The 22080-nt window shown below is 45.0% G+C and overlaps 1 protein-coding gene across 1 annotated transcript; it reads left to right on the top strand.

Annotated features, from left to right (window-relative positions):
* Nucleotides 1–610: 610 nt before the first annotated feature.
* Nucleotides 611–20712, top strand: PANK2 (pantothenate kinase 2). Its single transcript, XM_070948204.1, has 7 exons — nt 611–1115; nt 4228–4580; nt 9799–10052; nt 12336–12512; nt 16536–16659; nt 18856–18981; nt 20176–20712. Exons 1-7 carry the CDS (start codon nt 875–877, stop codon nt 20224–20226), a joined length of 1326 nt encoding a protein of 441 aa, XP_070804305.1. The 5' UTR covers nt 611–874; the 3' UTR covers nt 20227–20712.
* Nucleotides 20713–22080: the final 1368 nt, after the last annotated feature.

The following is a 22080-nucleotide window of genomic DNA, read 5'->3' as shown; positions in this document are numbered from 1 at the left end:
ATTTTTAATGTGGGCCAGTGTGCTCAGAGCAAAAAAAAAAATGACGTTATCATATACTTAGTGGCTAAGACACTGAGCTTGTCAGTCAGAAAGGTTGGCAGTTCAAATGCCTAGTACAGGTCTCCTGCATGAGCAGGGGGTTGGACTAGATGACCTCCAAGGGCCCTTCCAACTGTGTTACTGTTGTTACTTTGATAGGTTAAAAATGCAAAGGATCTGCATTTGATAGGTTAAAAATGCAAAGCCTAGTAATAAAAATCAAGGTGCGCAATGAAAAAGGTGGAATTCATATTAAATATAAAGAAGGCCAAACGAACGGCACAGACATAGAGGAGCTTATATTTGTAATATAAGCTTAATTAATATGGTTGCATTTATTAAAGCAAATTCCCTCCCTGCTAGGTAGCCATGGAGACCCGGCCCTGGCCATCATCTCCTTAAATCCAGCCTCTAGCACCATTCTTTTTTTTTTCATTGGGTAGGCGGACTGTCCGTCTCCCCTGCGGAACAGCGGGTTGGCTACGGCGATTCCATTATTCACCCCGCCCCTTCAGGCCTTAACTCTCAGTACTACATCTTTGCGCGCGGGGTTTTTTTTTTTTTTCCCCCTTCTCCTTTTGCCTTTTTGTCTCTCAACCAAGGCAGACGGATGCTCATTGGAAGGATTCCCCTTTCATCCCAGCCCCGCAGGCTTCGCTTCATTCTAATTGGCTCGTTTATCTGTCGCCGCAAAGGCGAATGCTTCCGATTGGACGTATTTTTTTTATTTTTCCTTTGAAGGCCCCCCCCGTACTCTGAGGGAGGAAAGGGAAGGCGAGGAATTAAGACTTCGGCGCAGGCGCAGTGTCCGCTTTGGCTGCTGTCGCCGCGGCGTATGGAGCCGCTGCAGAATGGAAGTGGCAAGCGGCAAGCTGACGAGGAGCCGCCGCCCGCCATGGAGCCGGGAAGCGAAGCCGGAGGATCCCCGGAGGAACGGCGGCGGCGGATATCGGCCTCAGGCGGCCGTCGGCGCGGAGGCGGGCCGAGCAAGGCGGAGGCCGCCGCGGGCCGCGAGAAAGAGCGCGTTGGCCCCGCCCCCCGGCCGCGCCTCGATTCCCTCCGCAAGAGCCGCCCTCGTGAGTGGCCGCTAGAGGGCGCGGGCGGGACCGCTCGTGGGCGGGGCCCAAAGGGAAGGGGCGGAGCCTTGGTGCATTTTTTTTAAAAAAAAACCTTTCTTTAAAGCTGCAGCTCAGTAATGGGGGTTCAATGGGAAATTAGGGGCGCCTTTCTTTAAAAGGGGGTCCTGCAGCCTCAGGAGCCAGAGCATCAGGGTGCAGAAGGCCGGAGAATTGGTAGTGGTGGGGTAATAGGATTATTTGGAACTCACAACAACCCTGCTAGGTAGGCCCACTCTCTTTTTATTCTGACTCTGAGTTTGAAGTCAGGGTAAGAAGAGATCCTCCTTTTGTAATTAGTGTTTATGTCTTTTCTGCTTTTTTTTTTTTTTTGGCAAAGTGCTATTTATCCCAGAAGGGAATGTGGTATAAGGCGTGGAATGGATGTACATGTGTGTGTGCGTGTATACATACAAGATTTGTCCGGATATCTTTCCTTGGCCTGGCTAGTATAGTTGTTTTTAGACTTTTTTTGTTCATGGAGTATTAATTGGGAGTATCTCTGTCTGTCTGTCTGTCTGTCTATCCATCCATCATGTAATCGATACATCAGCCATCAATCCATCCATCATATCTATCTTTCCGTGTATCTGTCTGTATATATCTATCCATTCTATCATCTATCCATCCATTCATACATCCTACTCTCTCTCTATCATCTATATCTATACATCTATCCATCCATCCATCCATCCATCCATCCATCCATCATGTATCTATCTATACATCATCAAGCCATCATTTATATCTTTCCATGTATCTATCTGTATATTTCCATCCATCTATCCATTCTATCCAGTATCCATTCATACATCCTACTCTATGTATGTATGTATGTATCTATCTATCTATCTTCTATCCTTCCTTCCATCCATCATTACTATCTTTCCATGTATCTGTCTGTATCTATCTATCCATTCTATCATCCATCCATTCATATATCCTACTCTCTCTCTCTCATCTATGTCTACATCCATCCATCCATCCATCCATCATGTATCTATACTTCATCAAGCCATCATTTATATCTATCTTTCCATGTATCTATCTGTATATTTCCATCCATCTATCCATTCTATCCTTTATTATCCATTCATACATCCTACTCTATCTATGTATGTATGTATCCATCTATCTATCATCTATCTATCTATCTATCTATCTATCTATCTATCTATCTATGTAAAAAGTTAAAATCTCGGGTTAAGAAGACAGGTTTCTTTCTTTCTTTCTTTCTTTCTTTCTTTCTTTCTTTCTTTCTTTCTTTCTTTCTTTCTTTCTTTCTTTCTTTCTTCCTTCCTTCCTTCCTTCCTTCCTTCCTTCCTTCCTTCCTTCCTTCCTTCCTTCCTTCTCCAAAAAGAAGGACAGGTCTTATTTTCTTTTGAACCCCCCCCCCCCAAAAAAAAAAAACGGTTAGGCCTTCTTTTTGGAGGCTTCTAATTATTGACTCATCTCACCGTGGTGGCACCGACAGCCCAGCCCAGCAGGAGCCCGCTGCTGGCCCACTTCTGCGGCCGCTTGCCGCCACTCGCACGCATCGCCTCGGCCTCTGATTTGCTTCCAGATGCCTGCCGGAAGTGAAACGGAGGCCGGGGCGATGCGTGCGAGTGGCGGTAAGCGGCCACAGAAGAAGGCGAGGCAGGTGTCGGGGTGTGCGCGAGGCAGCTCCACCACCCCGCCATCCCCACCCTAGCTTATTTTCTACCTGTATGCCTCACCCCACCCCCTGCACCGTGGGGTGGGCAGGGTCTTAATTAAGGCTAATTTTGTGGGTGGGGCTTAATTTGATTACATGCGCTCAAAAGCATGATAGGGCTTCTTTTCAAGGTGGGTCGTCTTTTTGGAGAAACAGTATCTCTCTCTCTCTCTCTCTCTATTTCTATCTCTCTCTCTCTGTTGTCTCTATCCCAGGGGTCTGCAACCTTAAACACTCAAAGAGCCATTTGGACCCGTTTCCCACAGAAAAGAAAACACCGGGAGCCACAAAACTCTTCCTGTGCCTGACTATTTCTTGAGCGGCCACAAAACTAGCATATGTAGTTGAATCAAATGTTCTGTTTTCTTCTGAAACTTTTCTTTTCTTGGATTTATCCATGGTTGGCCTACCGAAGGTTGAAAAGCTCAATAAATTGCGTGCCGGCGGGTATCAGACATTGGCGGCTGTGATGCATATTTTGAGTGACAGGGAGCGGCAGCAGAGGGGTGAAAGAGCCACATGCGGCTCCAGAGCCACAGGTTGCTGACCCCTGCTCTATCCTCTCTATCTCTAGCTATTTCTATCTAATCTCTATTAAATTTATAAGTTACTCATCTCACTGTCTTGTGTGACTCGAGGCGGCTTACATAGTTAAACACACACCTTTCCAAAATTATGGCCTATCTGGTGAACCATATATTTATTTATATCCTGCTGCTTAATAAAATACCTGCAAAGCTTTAATAAGTTTCAAACATACCAAAAATATATGGCCGCTCCATCCAAATAACCCAATTTCTCTAACTTGGACTATCTATTCTGGGCAGCAGAAATCCAAATGACCCCCCCAGATGGCAAAAAAGAGGTACATAGAATCCTTTTCTGAGTTCCCTGCCTAGATTTTAACAGCTCTGATTCTTAGCCCACTTAAAAAAAAATAAAAAAAGAAATAAAATTTTGGCCCATGATAGCTGAATGGCGAGCTGGGAAAAAAAAAAAAGGGTGCATTTTAAAAATATTTTCTTTTTGCGTTTGGCATCTACAGAGGTCATGCAATCACTGCTAGACAAATATAAGTTGTATCAACATTTACATACATACCAGAGGTCTTCAAAGCTATGACTCATATTTATGATGGTCACAGCTTCCTGGGATTCCACGGAGAAGCCAAGATTCACTTAACGACCCTTGTCACTAACTTTAACAACTGCAGCAATTTGCAACCGTGGCCAGAAAGGTGGTAAAATGGAGCAAAGCTCCCTTAGCCACCTTCTTGCTTCACAACAGAAATTTTGGGGCTCGATCGCGATAATACGTTGAGGACAAATCCCCACATTTAAAACAATCTTCATGTTTTTTCCCCCCTCCCTTCTTCAGCTTTCCCTTGGTTCGGCTTGGACATCGGCGGGACTTTGGTGAAGCTGGTTTATTTCGAGCCCAAAGACATCACCACGGAGGAGGAGGAAGAGGAAGTGGAGAACTTGAAAAGCATCCGCAAATACCTGACCTCCAACACGGCCTACGGAGCCACCGGCCTTCGCGACGTCCACTTGGAGCTCAGGGACCTTACGCTGTGTGGACGTAAAGGCAATCTGCACTTTATTCGCTTCCCCACTCACGACATGCCCGCTTTTATTCAGATGGGCAGCGAGAAACATTTCTCCAGCCTCCACACCACTTTGTGTGCCACTGGAGGCGGAGCGTATAAATTTGAGAAGGACTTTCGCACAGTAGGCAATTCTTTTTGGCTTCTATCCCCACCCACCCCCTCCTTAAGCGGCAAACGGGAAAGAAACAAGATACTGAAAATGTTTGTGTGCGGATACAGGTGGTCCTCTACTTACGACCTACAAGGGAACCCTACGGGGTTTATGCGGATGGAAAATATAATGCAGATGAAAAATTTGTCCGAGGGAGTTTTGCCCAATTTGACGACTTTCCTTGCTAAACGAATCGCCACTGTGGATAAGCTAGGAACCCGGTTGTTAAGGGAATCTGGGTTTCCCCGTTAGCTTTGCTTGTCGGGAGGTTACCAAAGGGGATCATGTGACCTTGGTCGTAAGTACGAGTCAGTCGCCAAGCGTCTGAATTTTGATCGCGTGACCACGGGGATGCTGCAGCGGTCATAAGCGTGAAAAACGGTCCTAAGTCCCTTTTCCCAGTGTCGTCGTAACTTCGAACGGTCGCTAAATGAACTCTTGTGAGTCGAGGACCACCTGCGCAGGTAGTCCTCGACTTACGGCCGCCACGGAGCCCAAGGTCTTATCTTGCTAAGCGAGACATTTGTCACGTGGGTTTGGCCCCCTTTTACGGCCTTTCCTGCTGCAGTGAATCCCCGCAGTTGTTAAGTCAGGAACACGGTTTGTTAAGTGAATTTGCTTGTCAGGAGGTCGCCAAAGGGGATCACATGACCTCAGGACCAAGCCAAGGTCGTAAGTGCGAGTTAGTCGCCAAGCCTCTGAATTTTGATCACGTGACCTCGGGGTTGCTACAGTGGTCGTAAGCGTGAAAAACGGTCCTACGTCCCTTTTTTCCCAGTGCCGTTGTAACTTCGAACGGTCGCTGAACGAACTGTTGTACGCCGAGGACTACAGTACCTGTAATTTGCCAACGGCAGCTTTCCTTGGGATCCCTTTTAACCACACCTAATCTGGTGATCTGGGTGCGAGACGGTGGGTCACCCTCTTTTCAGCAGATATATGGGTTAGTTGTAAAACGGGTGTCCAACTCTTCATTGAGGGTTGTGTTTGACCTTTGCGGGCGCCAGGGTGGGTGTGGCCAGCTCATCATCACTCATGTTGGGAGCGGCTGTGGCGGCTCAAGCTCTCTGCCAGCGAAAACAGGATCCCAAGCAGTGGTAGTCTTCAGCCGGTTCGGACCAGTTCGGGCAAACCGGCAATGACGACCTACCCGTGGGCCCCGGCGCTATGCCGTCCTATTTAGCCACATTTTCTAAGCCGCGTGCATGAGCGCGAGCAAAGCACATGCACAGTAGGCCTGCGCTGGCATTTTTGGTGCGCGGCAAACCGGTGATAAAATTATGTGAAACCCACTTCTGCTCCCAAGCTCTGTTTTCGGCTGCGACGATCTCCGGCAACCCTCTGCCAGCAAAAACGGAGCTCGGGAGAGCCGCAGGTGGGCCCTCCCGAGCTCTGTTTTCACTGGCCACTCCTTCACTTTTTTCCAGGACAGCCCCACAGGCCAGATCTAAGCACCCCCCAACCCCCCCCCCCCACGTGGGCCGGATCCGGCTCTTGGGCCTTGAGTTTGACACCCCTGTTCTAAAACCTCAAGTTTATCCTATTCAAGAGAAGTGGAGGCAGTTCTCCCAATAATTCTACCTTATTGCCGTGCCAGACTGATGGCTTCCCTCTTCTTTGCCTTGTAGTCTTTGTGGTGAGTAGTGATGGAGTACCTGTTTTTGTCGTTATTTTAGGAGTGGAGGTTTGGTGTATCTGGCCATACCTCGCAAATCCAGTTTAATCCCTTTAAGCCAGGAGTCAGCAACCTGCGGCTCTGGAGCCGCATGTGGCTCTTTCATCCCTCTGCTGTGGCTCCCTGTTGCTGGTCGGCTTCACAATTGATAGGGCTTTCGGTTAGGACAGGTAGAGGAAAAAGGATGCCGCCCTAGGAGGAGACTCTATGGTGGGGTAACCGGACTTCCAGTCAGCAGAGGAAAAAGGATGCCGCCCTAGGAGGAGACTCTATGGTGGGGGAACCGGACTTCCAGTCAGCAGAGGAAAAAGGATGCCGCCCTAGGAGGAGACTCTATGGTAGGGGAACCGGACTTCCGGTCGGCTCTCGAATTGAATGGGGGCTTCCAGTTAGGACCTTTGTGGCTCTTTGAATGTTTAAGGTTGCTGACCCTTGCTTTAAGCCAAGTTACACCCCCCCCCAACACAGACAGTCCTTAAATTTTAACCATTCGTTTAGTGACCGTTCGCAGTTTGCAACGGCACGTGAAAAAAAAATGCCTTATGAGACCGGTTTTCCACACTTCACCTATCCCCGTGGTCACATGATCAAAATTCATTGGCAACTGGTTCATACTTAGCGACCGCTGCTATGTCCCGAGAGTCACGTAAATCCCCTTTTGCGACCTTCGGACAAGCCATGGCAATGGGGAAAACAGGATTCACTTACCGACCGGATCACTAACTTAACGAGAAAGTTTGTAAAAGCTGGCAAAACTCATTTAACAACTCTCCCGCTTAGCAAGGCTCAAATTGTGGTTGTAAGTTGAGGACTAACTGTAACCAGAGACTTTTAATTACTTCTGGTTGTCTCCGCGATCCCACTTCCAGGAATAGTTTAGATATCCTTTAAAGAAGAAGCAAAATAAATATATATTTCGAGCCATGGATTAACCTTCCATTGTGGGCCAGTGTTCTAGGTGCACTTGTTTCATTTTTAGGAAATGCTGTTTGAATCTCTACATCTGATGTTTTCCCTACATCTGGCGGGCACAAGATTAGAAAAGCCAACTCACAATTTCTTAACTAAGCTCATGCTTCAGTTTGATATAAAAATATTAGTGTATTCTGCTTAAGGCTAAAAAACCAGGCGACGAGGAGTTCTAGTCCCATTTTTAGGGATGAAAGCCAGCTGGGTGACTTTAGGCCAGTCCCTCCCTCTCCCTCCCTCTCTCTCAGCCTGACCTACCTCACAAGGGGGTTGTTGTGGGGAATTTAGGAGGAGGAAGAAAGAGCGCTGGAGATGTTCTCTACTTTGAGTTACTTGTAAAAAGCGGAATATAAATAAATAAAATGAATTATTGCTGCCTTCCAGCAAACCTTCCCTCCATGTAATCTGCACTGAATCCTTTGAGGTGGAGTATTTGATAGGGAAACCTTCCCTCCCCCCTCAAGCTTCCCCTTTGCCATTTTTTTCCCTTCTTTTTTTAAAAAATAATGTCTATTGAGGCATTGTCTATGGGGATTCTCCGTCACCCAGGTTATGTTTTTTTTTTTTTTTTTTAATTTGATTTATATGCCGCCCTTCTCAGGAGACTCAGGGCGGCTTACAATGCGCTAAGCAATAGCCTTCATTCTTTTGTATATACCTGCTTAGTAGGGCTTTCGCCCCCCCCCAAGCGGTGTTCTTTTTTATACCAAGTCAGCTTATTGCCCCCACAAATCGGGTCCTCATTTTACCTACCTCGAAAGGATGAAAGGCTGAGTCGACCTTGATGAGATTTGAACTTGCAGTAATTGCAGGCAGCTGATGCTAGTTAACAGTACTTTAGTCTGCTGCGCCACCAAGGATAGATAGATAGATAGATAGATAGATAGATAGATAGATAGATTATTTATTTATTTATTTATTTATTTATTGGTTTTATTTATATGCAGGCAGCTGATGCTAGTTAACAGTACTTTAGTCTGCTGCGCCACCAAGGATAGATAGATAGATAGATAGATAGATAGATAGATAGATAGATAGATAGATAGATTATTTATTTATTTATTTATTTATTTATTGGTTTTATTTATATGCCGCCCTTCTCCGGAGACTCAGGGCGGCTTACAATGCTTTAAGCAGTAGCCTTCATACTTTTGTATATTTTATACAAAGTCAGCTTATTGTCCCCACAATCCGGGTCCTCATTTCACCTACCTTAGAAAGGATGGAAGGCTGAGTCAACCTTGAGCCTTGGAGAGATTCGAACCAGCAGTAATTGCAGGCAGCTGTGTTAATAACAGGGTGCTTAGACCACTGTGCTATCAAGGCTCTTATCCGTTATCCCAAAGGTGCTTTTTCAGGAGGCAACGGGACTTCCTTCTTTTTTCTTTGAAGACGTTTCGCTTCTCATCCAAAAAGCTGCTTCAGTTCTGACCGGATGGTGGGGGAATGGAAGGATTGATATTCCTTGCAGACAGCTGGTCATTGGCATCCTTTTTAGCGAGTCCTTGAGGCCACTTGGAGGTTTATCTGTGTCCTCAGGGTCACCCGAGCGATGCAAATGGGTGGGGAGCCGCCTTGGACCTGCTGAAAGGACTCTGTTGTGGAGCTGTGCTTCCTGCGAGTTGTTTCCTGCCCTGTGTCCTTTCCCTGTTGAACCTGGGCGCAAGCTGTTGGCGATGGGTCTGTGTTGTGTCTGCATCTCAAACTGAAGCGCAAATGGTTCCTCTGGTCTGCCATTTTGTTCTGGAAATCCGTCCCGGAAACGTTCACATTTGGGACCTCTTGAGGGTTGAATCAGATTTAGAATCAGGTTAGAGCTAGTCCAGCCCCTTGCTCAAGCAGGAGACCCTCTACCATTCCAGACAAGCGGCTGTCCTACCCTCTTCATCAAAACCTCCAGTGATGAAGCACCCACAACTTCTGGTGGCAAGCAGTTCCACTGGTTAATTGTCCTGACTGTCAGTGTCTCTGTGGTGGCACCTACCCTACGGAACAATCTACCCCCAGAGATACGAGTGATCTCCGACCTTCGGATCTTTCGTCGGGCCCTAAAAACTTATTTTTTTCAGTTAGCCGGTCTGTCTTGATTTTAGGGTTAGTTTTAAAATTTTAATATTGATTTTAATTGACAAGTTTTAAATTATGGGCCAAATTTATAAATTATTTTAACTTTATTTTTAACTGTTAAAATGTTATATATAGATGTTTTTATCTTGGCTGTTCACCGCCCTGAGTCCGAAAGGAGAAGGGCGGTATAGAAATTTGAATAATAAATAAATAAATAAAATAAATAAATAAATAAATAAATCAGTGGAAAAACTTGCCTCCAGAAGTTGTGAATGCTCCAACACTGGAAGTTTTTAAGAAGATACTGGATAACCATTTGTCTGAAGTGGTGTAGGGTTTCCTGCCTGGGCAGGGGGTTGGACTAGAAGACCTCCAAGGTCCCTTCCATATTTTGTTTATTAGAGAAAGATCCCCCCATCACTCCCCCCCCCCAAAGCTTTCTCTCTGCCTCTCTTCAAAGCTTGTCTCTCCAAACAGATGGGCGACCTTCAGCTGTGTAAAATGGACGAGCTCGACTGCCTCATAAAGGGAGTCCTCTACATCGATTCGGTGGGTTTCAACGGACACTCGGAGTGCTACTATTTTGAGAACCCCACGGATCCCGAAAAATGCCAGAAGGTCCCTTTCAACTTGGAGGATCCCTACCCTCTCCTTTTGGTGAACATCGGCTCCGGGGTCAGCATCTTGGCAGTCTATTCCGAAGACAATTACAAGCGGGTGACAGGGACCAGGTGAGGCTCAAACCGAAGCTAGTCGTGGCCCTGAAGGTTTGATGTCGGACTCGGAACCTTCAGTACAGGTAGTCCTCGAGTTACGACCACAGTTGAGCCCACAGTTTGTTAAGTGAAGCATTGGTTCAAGTGTGTTTGCCCCATTTTACGAGTTTCCTTGCCGCCGTTGTTAAGCAAACAGTTGCATAGGTTAGGTTAGTAACGCAGTTGTTAAGTGGATCTGGATTCCCCCCCACACCGACTTGGCTTGTCAGAAGGTCGTAAAAGGGGATCACGTGACCCCAGGACAGTACAATTGTCATAAATAGGAACCATAAGTATGAATTTTGATCCCATGATCCTGGGGATGCTGTAACGGTCGTAAGTGTGGAAAACGGTCATAAGTCCCTTTTTTCTGGTGCCGTTGTAACTTTGAACGGTCACTAAATTAACTGTTGTAAGTCGAGGACTACCTGTAGTTAAATTGAAGAGCGCTGATTGGGTGCAGATAGTGCACTGTACGGATGACTTGATAAATCGATAGCCAGTTTGGTCTAGTGGTTAAGGCACTATGCTAGAAACGGGAAGACTGTGAGTTCTAGTCCTGCCTCAGGCATGAAAGCTGGCTGGTAACTTTAAGCCAATCACCAGGAGAGAATGAGTTCTAGTCCCGCCTTAGGCACGAATGGTGGCTGGTTGACTTTGGGCCAATCACCAGGAGACACTGAGTTCTAGTCCCACCTCAGGCATGAAAGACAGCTTGGTAACTTTGGGCCAATCACTAGAAGACAGTGAGTTCTAGTCCCACTTTAGGCCTGAAAGCTGGCTGGGTGATTTTGGACCAATCACCAGGAGTCGGTGAGTTCTGGCTAGATTACTTTGGACCAATCACCAGGAGATGGTGACTTTGTCCCACCTCAGGCACGAAAACCAACTGGGTGACTTTGGTCCATCACCAGGAGACAGTGAGTTCTAGTTCCTCCTTAGGCACGAAAGCCGGCTGGGTGACTTTGGTCCAATCACCAGGAGACAGTGAGTTCTAGTTCCTCCTTAGGCACGAACGCCAGCTGGATGACTTTGGGCCAATCACCAGGAGACAGTGAGTTCTAGTTCCTCCTTAGGCACGAAAGCTGGCTGGGTGATTTTGGCCAATCAACAGGAGACAGTGAGTTCTAGTTCCTCCTTAGGCACGAACGCCAGCTGGATGACTTTGGGCCAATCACCAGGAGACAGTGAGTTCTAGTTCCTCCTTAGGCACGAAAGCTGGCTGGGTGATTTTGGCCAATCAACAGGAGACAGTGAGTTCTAGTTCCTCCTTAGGCACGAAAGCCAGCTGGGTGACTTTGGGCCACTCACCAGGTGACGGTGAGTTCTAGTCCCACTTTACCCATGAAAGTCAGCTGGGTGACTTTGAATCAGTCCCACTCTCTCAGCCCAACAGACCTCACAGGATTGTGTTGCGGGGAAAATACGAGGAGGAAGAAGTGTTGCATGCGTTTGCCGCGTTGGGTTAATTATTAAAACGTCATAAAGGTGGGATATAAAGCAAGAGTACACATTAGAAATAAGCCATCTCTTCCATAACGGGACTGAACTTTCCAGAATACGGACACACACAAAAAAAAATGAAATCGTTAAAAGAGTCTGAATTATTTCCTGGCATTATTTTGAGATGAAATTGCAAGAACAGTTTGTCCCTGTGGACATATAACCTCCTGCAGAGCTGACTAGGCAGATATTCGCCAGCTAGCAGGATATCCAAAATTAGCTAACGAGGACTTCAGTGGCAAGACGAAGTGGGCTGAACGTGCGAGATGGGCAGCCAGTAAATTTGAGACATAAAATAAACAGAGCTTCTTCTCCCTCGTGTTCCCCTTTGCGGTCTTCACCGGACACCAGCCACGATTGATAATGTCTGTCAGGTTTCGATGTCGTCTCAAATAAAATAAATTGCATTTCCAAACGGATAGTCTTCGAAGAAATCTTTCATTTTATTAAGCACGACAACCTGTCCCCGATTGTGGCGTAGCCAACACTGACTTCCTGACCCCAAAACCTTCCCTTTCCGTTCCCCAATTCTCTGCGTCTCATTGGCCCTCTTCCCAAATCTCTCTCCCCATATCTACTACTTCAGCTCCCAGGAATGTCCCCCCTCCCATCTCATCTCCTAGGGGATATTATCTTCAGGGAAAATAAGTAGGTGAGAAGTCAAGCGTCCTCTTGCCAGCTGCCCCCTCTTCTCCTTCTTATGTCAGCACTAGAGTAAATGCAGGTTGAAGTGCTGACAATGTCTTCTTTTGCCAGCCTTGGTGGAGGGACGTTTTTCGGCCTCTGCTGTCTCCTGACCGGCTGCTCCACCTTCGAAGAGGCTCTCGAAATGGCATCCCACGGAGACAGCACCAAAGTGGACAAACTCGTGCGGGATATTTACGGAGGGGACTACGAGCGTTTTGGGCTGCCGGGTTGGACCATAGCATCCAGGTAAGGACCTCTGGAGGTGGCTTCAGGTGAGAGCGTGACACAAAACTCGGACCAATCTTGTCGGTTGTTAAGCTAGGATCCTCACAAGTCCTCCTGTGACTCCTCTCCTGCGCGAGCTGCATTGGCTTCCGGTGGACTTCCGGGTGGCTTCAAGGTGTTGGTGATCACCTTTAAAGCGCTCCATGGCTTAGGGCCGGGGTACTTACGGGACTGTCTTCTGCCACCAATTGCCTCCCACCGGCCAGTTCGCTCCCACAGAGAGGGCCTCCTCAGGGTGCCAGACAATGTCGGCTGGTGACCCCCAGGGGGAGAGCCTTCTCTGGTGGAACCTACCCTCTGGAACAATCTACCCCCAGAGATATGAGTGATCCCAGACCTCCGGACTTTTCGTCGGGCCCTTAAAACCTATTTTTTTTTTCAGTTAGCCGGGCTGTCCTGATTTTATGATGGGTTTTTAAAATTTGATATTGGTTTTAATTGAAAATGTTTTAAATTATGGGCCAAACTTTATTTAATTATTTTAAACCTATTTTAACTTTTGTGTACAAATGTTTTACTTTGGCTGTTCACCGCCCTGAGTCCGAAAGGAGAAGGGCGGTATAGTAATCTGAAAAATAAAGAAATAAATAAATAAAAGTCAATGTTGTGTTGGTGGTTTAGTAAATGCCACATGAGTGGCAGAGAGCAAGGGTCCCCAACCTCCGGACCATGGACTGGTACCAGTTTGGAGTGGTCAGGAACCAGGCTGCTGTTCTCACCTAGGCTTCCCCAGCAGCACGAAGCCGAATCCTTGTCCCGATAATCCCCTTTTATTTAATTTACAGTGAATTCTTCTCCAGCAAAGAATTCTTCTCCACCAAGACCCGATGGCCTAGAGGTGGAGCTCTTGCCTCACAATCAGGAGGTTGTGAGTTCGATCCTAGATAGAGGCAGATGTAGGGTTCCTGCTTGGGCAGGGGGTTGGATTTGATGACCTGCAAGGTCCCTTCCAACTCTTTTAATCTGTTAAATCTGTTAAAGTCTTTACTCTCCCACAGTCTTTCAAGATAGTTCACAATTACCGACCTTTATCAGGCTTGGAGAGTGGCCAGGCTGATATCTTTCAGATGCCAGAATGCAGGAATGAACGAATTGTCTCCTGCAAACTCCACTCCCCTTTCGCTCCTTTTTTATTCCCTCTGGGAGGGGCCATTCATCGTCCACCTGTGGCCTTACTCCCAAGTCGACCCTTGTTCTTGAGCTGTTCCCTTCGTCTGGCAACTCTGCGCATGCGCACACTGGGAACAGGCTCCACCTGTTCGTCTGCCTCACTGATGTCCAACTCCGAAGGCAGCTGATAACTGTCAGACGGTCCTGGCCCCCTCTCTGCCTCTGACGCAGAGCCCTCGTCCGAGCCTTCCCCAGACTCCAGGACTGGCCCAGGTTCCTCCCCAACCTCCTCACTGTCTGAATCTGCTGCCAGCTCCACTGGCTGCTGGCAGGCCACAACAGCCGCACAGCTGGAGGTGAGTGGTGGGCGAGCAAGTGAAGCTTCATCTACGCATGAGTGGGAACTAGGTTGCACACACACACGCGCACACACACACACACACACACAAACACACACCAGTCTGTGGAAAAATTGTCTTCCGTGAAACTGGTCCCTGGTGCCAAAAAGTTAGGACTACTAGCATAGAGTCCCAGAGGTGATTTTGTTCAAGAGGCAACTGGACTTTCTTGTTTTTTCTTTGAAGACATTTCGCTTCCCATCCAAGAAGCTTCTTCAGCTCTGACTGGATGGTGGGGAACGGAAGGATTGATACTCCTTGCAGGCAGCTTTTCATTTGCATCCTTTTTAGAGAGTCACTTGGAGGTTTATCTCTGTCCTCAGGGGCACCGGAGTAGTAGACCTTTAATAATAATAATAATAATAATAATAATAATAATAATAATAATAATAATAATAATAATAATAATAATAATAATAATAATAATAATAATAATAATATTTCTATACCGCCCTTCTCCCGAAGGACTCAGGGCGGTGTACAGCCTATTAAAAGCACAAGACAAACATCAATTAAAATAATTTAAAATTATTAAATAATTCGGCTCAATTTAAAACCCCAGAAATTTAAAACACCCAATTTAAAATTATGTTGATAGCCCGGCCTGGCGGAACAGCAGGGTCTTCAATGCGCAGCGAAATACCCAGAGGTCGGAGATCTTACGCATTTCCGGGGGCAGTTCATTCCACAGGGCTGGGGCTCCCACAGAGAAGGCCCTCCCCCTGGGTGTCGCCAGCCGACATAACTTGGCCGATGGCACCCTGAGGAGACCCTCTCTGTGGGAGTGGACTGGCCGGTGGGGGGCTATTGGTGGCAGAAGTCGGTCTCGAAGGTACCCGGGTCCTATGCCATGGAGCGCTTTAAAGGTGGTGACCCACACTTTAGCTATGCACTTTGGGGCGAACCCCCTTGGAATGATGGGGGAGCATGAACGGATTTCCAGGAGAAAAAGAAACATTGCAGAAAGCACAGCTCCACAACACGGTCCTTTCTGCAGTCCCAAGAAGCCTCCACACCCATTTGCACCACTCAGGTGATCCTGAGGACACAGACAAACTCCCAAGTGGCCTCAACGACTCTCAAAATAGAGCACTGCACCCCAGAACAACTAGACACAGGAACATTTTTTTTCCCGAACGCCATTACTCTGCTAAACAAATAATTCCCTCAACACTGTCAAACTATTCACTAAATCTGCACTACTATTAATCTTCTCATCGTTCCTATCACCCATCTCCTTCCACTTATGACTGTATGACTGTAACCTTGTTGCTGGTATCCTTACGATTTATATTGAAATTGTTTCCGGATTGCTTATTTGTACCCTCTGACTATCATTAAATGTTGTACCTTATGATTCTTGATGAACGTATCTTTTCTTTTATGTACACTGAGAGCGTATGCACCAAAGACAAATGTGTGTCCAATTACACTTGGCCAATAAAGAATCCTATCCTATCCTATCCTATCCTATCCTATCCTATCCTATCCTATCCTATCCTATCCTATCCTATCCTATCCTATCCTATCCTATCCATCATTTAACGTCTATTCTATTCTATTCTATTCTATTCTATTCTATTCTATTCTATTCTATTCTATTCTATTCTATTCTATTCTATTCTACTCTACTCTACTCTACTCTACTCTACTCTACTCTACTCTACTCTACTCTACTCTACTCTATTCTATTCCCGATTTATATTGACTGTTTCCTCATATGATTTGATTGCTTAATTGTTCCCTATGACTATCATTAAGTGTTGTACCTTATGATTCTTGATGAACGTATCTTTTCTTTTATGTACACTGAGAGCGTATGCACCAAGAATAATTCCTTGTGTTTCCAATCACACCTGGCCAATAAAGAATTATATTTTCTATTCTATTCTATTCCATTCCATTCCATTCCATTCCATTCCATTCCATTCCATTCCTAATTCCATTTCATTCTATTCTATTCTATTCTATTCTATTCTATTCTATTCTATTCTATTCTATTCTATTCTATTCTATTCTATTCTATTCTATTCTATTCTATTCTATTCTATTCTATTCTTATTTCTAAAAAAGGATGCAAATGAATACAAAAAAACCCAACAACCCCTTCATAGACTCTTCCTGTTATCTTTTTGCAGGCTTCAGCTCTGAACTTTTTCCGTTTCTCAAATTCAGGCTAGCTTAGAAGGAGTCTCATGCTTTTTAATTTTCCCCCTGAAGTTTTGAGTTCAGCCATTTTACCCAGAAATCTTCGCAGTGAACGTTTTAGATTGGTTTTTCAGCAGAGGGAGGCGTAGCGCGGTTCTCGCACTGCTCTAGACAGCCTCCGTGGCTGGATTAGGTTCTTATGATTAACAAGTCTTCGCCTGGAGTTCTCCTCTTGCTTTGACGGTGTGTCTGTGCGTGTGTGTGTGTTGGACGTGGTGGGGCTCAACTCTTCTCCTAAAACCTGCCTGTGTCCCCTTCTTCCATCCAGCTTTGGAAACATGATGAGCAAAGAGAAACGAGAGGCGGCTAGTAAGGAGGACCTGGCCCGGGCAGCCTTGATCACCATCACCAATAACATTGGCTCCATCGCACGGATGTGCGCGCAGAATGAGGTACAGAATATCTGGAGCTTGGGGTTGAATACTATGGGGTCCTTGGCGCTCTCTCAGCTTGGTGGTTTTCTCGTGGACGTTTCATGACCCAGCTAGGGAACATCATCAGTACTAGAAGGGTGGAGTTGCTGGAGAGCAGGAGGAGGAGGAAATGGACTGTGGGGTCCTTGGTGCTCTCTGGGCTTGGTGGTTTTCTTGCAGACATTTCATTACCCAACTAAGTAACATTATCAGTGCTAGAAGGGAGTGGGGTTTGTGAGAAGGATGGGAAAGGGGGGGAGGAGGGGAGAGGGAGAGGAAGGAGGAGGAAGAGGAGGAGGACTGTGGGGTCTTTGGTGCTCTCTGAGCTTGGCTCTTTTCTTCCAGACATTTCATGACCCAACTAGGGAACGTCATCAGTGCTAGAAGGAAGTGGGGTTTATAGGGAGGAGGAGGATTGTGGGGTCCTTGGTGCTGTCTGAGCCTGGTGGTTTTCTTGCAGACCTTTTGTGACCCACTTGTACAGGTAGCCCTTAATTGTGTCCGTTCAAAGTTACAGCGGCCCTGAAAAAAGTGACTTATGACTGTTTTTCACACTTACGACCGTTGCAGCAACCCCTGGACAATTGCTCTGTGGACTAGCATGGGTCTGCTTGTGGCTGGACTTCATTGGGACAGTTCTGGGGTTTGGGTGAAGGGAGTTGGGGAACGTGTATGTGTGTATGTGTGTGTGAGAGAGAGAGAGCAGGACAACACAACTCCCTGAAGTGCCGGAAGTCCCTGCGCCTGTTTCCACCGTGGGAATGAAGCTGGGTGCTTCCAGCTTCTTTACAGTGCTGCCTTGTTGCGACCATGTCAAGCAGCATTGTACAGGGCTATGAAAGACCCCAAGCACGTCTTCGGCAGCGGCCCCGAGAGGGGTGTGTGTAGTGTCACACGATCCCCTTTTGCCACTACCTGTGTGTAGGTCAATGAGCCTGAGGGTTAACTTGGAGATCGAAACCCATATAAGCAGAGGGTTGGACTAGAAGACCTCCAGAGTCCCTTCCAACTCTCTTGTTATTCCGAAAAGAAATAATAACTTCCTTTTAAAAAAAAAAAAAGTAGTTTTTATTAAGCTTTTTACTTTTAAAAACAGAAAAGATTATTTCACTCAACAACAGCTAATTGTGCTAATTTTTCTTGCGACAGTCATTCGTTTGCATTATTTACAAAAATTAAATTGTGCGTATTTCCATTCTTATTTTATCTATTACTTGTACTTAATAACTATCTATCTCCAATCTATCTCCGTTCTATCCGGTTATACCAAAATAGAACTGGATAATAAATAATTTTTTATGTTTTTAATGTAATAAAAATTTAATAAAGTGTTTAATTAAAAATAATAATAAAAACAGAAAAACAGAAAAAAGAGAACAAGGACAAAAACAGTAAAAAACATAACAAACATAATACATTATATGCTATTTTTACAGCCTTTTGTATCAACATGCATATTGTCTATTTTTGTTCAATTCTTCTACTGAATACATACATTTACGTTATATTTATTTACACAATCAGTACTATAAAGTTAACAACGATTAGTAACATATAGTTCTTTATTTCAACGATATTGCCTTAAATTTCCCAATTCTTATTTAGATTTCTTTTTTCTAACCGTTGGTAGAATTTGTTCCACACTCTCTAATAGTCCGAATCTTCTCTTTCCTTAATTTCCATTGACATTTTATCCATTTCTGCACATTGTAAAAATTTTCCTAATTACCATTTCCTCAGGTTGGTATATAGAAATTATAACTTCCTGATCGATTGTGCGCCATCCAATCCGCGTCGACTGTTCATAACCCCCGGGCAGATTTCCTCCAGGTTGGATCTGACCTCCTGCAGGTGCTTCAGGTCTCTCCTACCTGCCCACCCATCACCATCATCATCTAATTCCATCCATCTGGCTGCTTCTTGTCCTCGTCTCTGACCTAAATCAGGGGTCTCCAATCTTGGCTACTTTAAGACTTGTGGACTTCAACTCCCAGAATTCCTCAGCCAGCAAAGCTGGCTGAGGAATTCTGGGAGTTGAAGTCCACAAGTCTTAAAGTAGCCAAGATTGGAGACCCCTGACCTAAATGAACAGCTCATCCCTGCTGTCTTCATTTATTCTTCCTTAGCGTCCACTTCTAATATGTATATATATATTTCTCTTTTTTTCCCCCCCAGAACATAAATAAAGTGGTTTTTCTGGGGAACTTTTTGCGAATCAACATCATCTCCATGAAGTTTCTGGCCTACGCTTTGGACTACTGGTCCAAGGGACAACTAAAGGCTCTTTTCCTGGAACATGAGGTAAAAAAGTCACACCGTGGGGGTCAGACTTCGTTTTCTTCCCTTTTCCCTTATAAAAAAACAACAACCACCCTGTTTTTTCATGTTGGTGATATGACTTGGACAACGCAATACTCTTAAAAAGATCCCATCCTGGTTCTTGTAAGAAGAGAGCCAGTTTGGTCTGGTGGTTAAGGCGCCAGGCTGGAAACTGGGAGATTGTGAGTTCTAGTTGCGATTTAGGAGGGAAAAGTTGGCCGAGTGACTTTGGGCTAGCCACCAGGAGACGGTGAGTTCTAGTTCCACTTTAGGCATGAATGATGACTAGTGACTGGGCCAATCACCAGGAGATGGTGAGTTATAGTTCTGCCTTAGGCATGAATAGTGATTTGGATGATTTTGGTCAGTGAGTTCTAGTCTCACCTTAGATGTGAATGGTCACTTGGGTGACTGGGACAATCACCAGGAGATGGTGAGTTCTAGTCCTGCCTTAGGCATGAATAGTGATTTGAGTGATTTTGGCTAATCAGCAGGAGACGGTGAGTTCTAGTCTCACCTTAGGCGTGAATGGTGACTTGGGTGACTGGGACAATCACCAGGAGATGGTGAATTCTAGTTCCACCTTAGATATGAATGATGACTGGTGACTGGGCCAATCACCAGGAGACAGTGAGTTCTAGTCTCATTTTAGGCATGAATAGTGACTTGGTGACTGGGCCAATCACTAGGAGATGGTGAGTTCTAGTCTCACCTTAGGCATGAATGGTGACTTGGGTGACTGGGACAATCACCAGGAGACAGTGAGTTCTAGTTCTGCCAGGTATGAAAGCTGTCTGGGTGAATTTAGGTCAGTCTGTCCCTCCTAACCCAACCTACCTGACAGGGTTGTTGTGGGGAAAATAGGAGGGGGAAGGTATATTGGATGTGTTTGCCTCCTTGAGTCGTTTATGAAAAAAATAATAGAATATAAATAAATAATTGGATTTAAATCCTTTAACTGTCTCCTGAAAATTTTGTAATTTAGTAAGGGTTGTCAGGCGTCTGATAGAGATGGGGAAGAGTTGTTATTGCTATTGTTGCTGTTATTTTATTATTTCTTAAAAGTGTTATGCCGTCCATCTCCCCTACGAGGCGACTCGTGTTGGGCGAAGATGTGGCATGACATGTAGCAGTTTTTAAACGATGCATTTAATCATTTTTTTGTTTTAAAAACAGGGATATTTTGGAGCAGTGGGCGCTCTCCTGGAGCTGTTGGAGTTATCCTGAATCCCCAAAGAGAGTCGGGATCCCGGATTCAACGAGGGATTTTTTACCCAAGACGGAACCTCTTCCGTGTTTCATTGAATTTCATTTTGTAAAAACAAAACAGCAGCCTATTCGCGGATGAAACCCCCAAGGAATCGTGAATGACGTCAGCCGTCTTTGCCGAGAAGGACAAACGGAGCTTTTGATTTGTTCTCGGAGGTAACTGCGAACGTAGGTGAGTTGCTCGGAACGCTTCTCTGGATAGGAAAACTGCGTGGATTTCACAAAAGTTAAAAGAGGTGTGTTTTGCTCCCGCTTGTGTTGAGCCACGTTTCTTTCCGGAGGGGACTTCGAAATGGCTGCAGCGGTCACGTCATCCAAGGTTTGTGCTCTCCTCAGAATTTATTTTAAGGGCTGCTCTGTTTTGCGTGGACTCTTGAAAGGCCGTCTGCCTTTTCACACTGGCGTCAAGATGTACAGAATACGAGAACTCACCTACGATATTAAATCGGTTTTCTTAAAAAAGAGCAGTTCTTGTCCCTTAATTGCGACTACGGAGGTTGGTCTCCTCCAAGTAATAAACCAGGGCAGAGGATTGGAAAGCGCGAGAGAGGAGAGGCAAAAGGAAAAAAAAAAAAATGAAACCTGGCTTCACAGTTTTGTTTCCAACGCTACAATGAGCCATCGTCTTTCTCCCGCAGAAAACCGAAGGGAGGATCAAACCTTTTGGGGCTTATTTTTCTTGACCAGTTTGCCGTAGATCAAAATCAACCGCAGAAACCTCTGTAGCCAAGAAGAGAGCTTGTAGAATAGAATAGAAGATAGAGGATAGAATAGATTAAAATAGAATAGAAAGACAATAAAGAATAGAATGTAGAGATTAAAATACAGGTGAAATTAATTATTTTATTATTCTCAAAAAATTAGAATATCGTGCAAAAATTCATTTATTTCAGTAATGCAACTTAAAAGTTGAAACTAATATATGAGATAGACTCATTACATGCAAAGCGAGATAGTTCAAGCCTTGATTTGTCATAATTTTGATGATAATGGTTTACAGCTCATGAAAACCCCAAATTCGCAATCTCAGAAAATTAGAATATTGTGAAAAGGTTCAATATTCTAGGTTCAAAGTGTCCCACTCTAATCAGCTAATTGCATAGGAGTCTATCTCATGTATTAGTTTCATCTTTTAAGTTGCATTACTGAAATAAATGAACTTTTGCACAATATTCTAATTTTTCGAGTTTCACCCGTAGAATATAGAAGATTGAGTAGAATAAAATAGAATAGAAAAACAGAATGGAATGGAATGGAATGGAATGGAATGGAATGGAATGGAATGGAATGGAATGGAATGGAATGGAATGGAATGGAATGGAATGGAATGGAATGGAATAGAATAGAATAGAATAGAATAGAATAGAATAGAATAGAATAGAATAGAATAGAATAGAATAGAATAGAATAGAATAGAATAGAATAGAATAGAATAGAAAATAGAAAATGTGGAATAGAAAAAGAATAGAATAAAATAGGATAGAAAAACAATAGAGAATAGAATAGAATAGAATAATTAATGGAATAGAAATAATAGAATAGAATAGAACAGAACAGAACAAAGAATAGAATAGAATAGAGATTAGAGATTAGAGAGCAGAACCGAATAGAATATTCTTTATTGGCCAAATGTGATTGGGCACTTAAGGAATTTGTCTCTGGTGCTGAAGTTCTCAGTCTACATACAAGCCACAGAACGATATAAGATACCAATAGGAGAGTTGTAGATATTATTGTGCTCTGAACTCGGCTTTTAAGTCTCTGCTATTCAATAGTGCCGGGATTTCAAGTCTAAACCGACTGGAGCATTGA

Source organism: Pituophis catenifer, unplaced genomic scaffold (assembly GCF_029215685.1).
Source record: "Pituophis catenifer annectens isolate HBS135680 unplaced genomic scaffold, rPitCat1.0.hap2 SCAF_8, whole genome shotgun sequence".
NCBI lineage: Eukaryota > Metazoa > Chordata > Lepidosauria > Squamata > Colubridae > Pituophis > Pituophis catenifer.
The sequence above is the reverse complement of the archived record's forward strand: the minus strand, read 5'-3'. Positions and strand labels throughout refer to the sequence as shown.

Excerpts from the sequence above, each read along its gene's own strand:
- PANK2 (XM_070948204.1), top strand. The coding sequence starts at position 875 with ATGGAGCCGCTGCAGAATGGAAGTGGCAAGCGGCAAGCTGACGAGGAG. Across the intron at positions 16,660-18,855 it reads GGATGTGCGCGCAGAATGAG|AACATAAATAAAGTGGTTTT; the intron begins GTACAGAATATC and ends TTTCCCCCCCAG. Across the intron at positions 18,982-20,175 it reads CTCTTTTCCTGGAACATGAG|GGATATTTTGGAGCAGTGGG; the intron begins GTAAAAAAGTCA and ends TTTTAAAAACAG.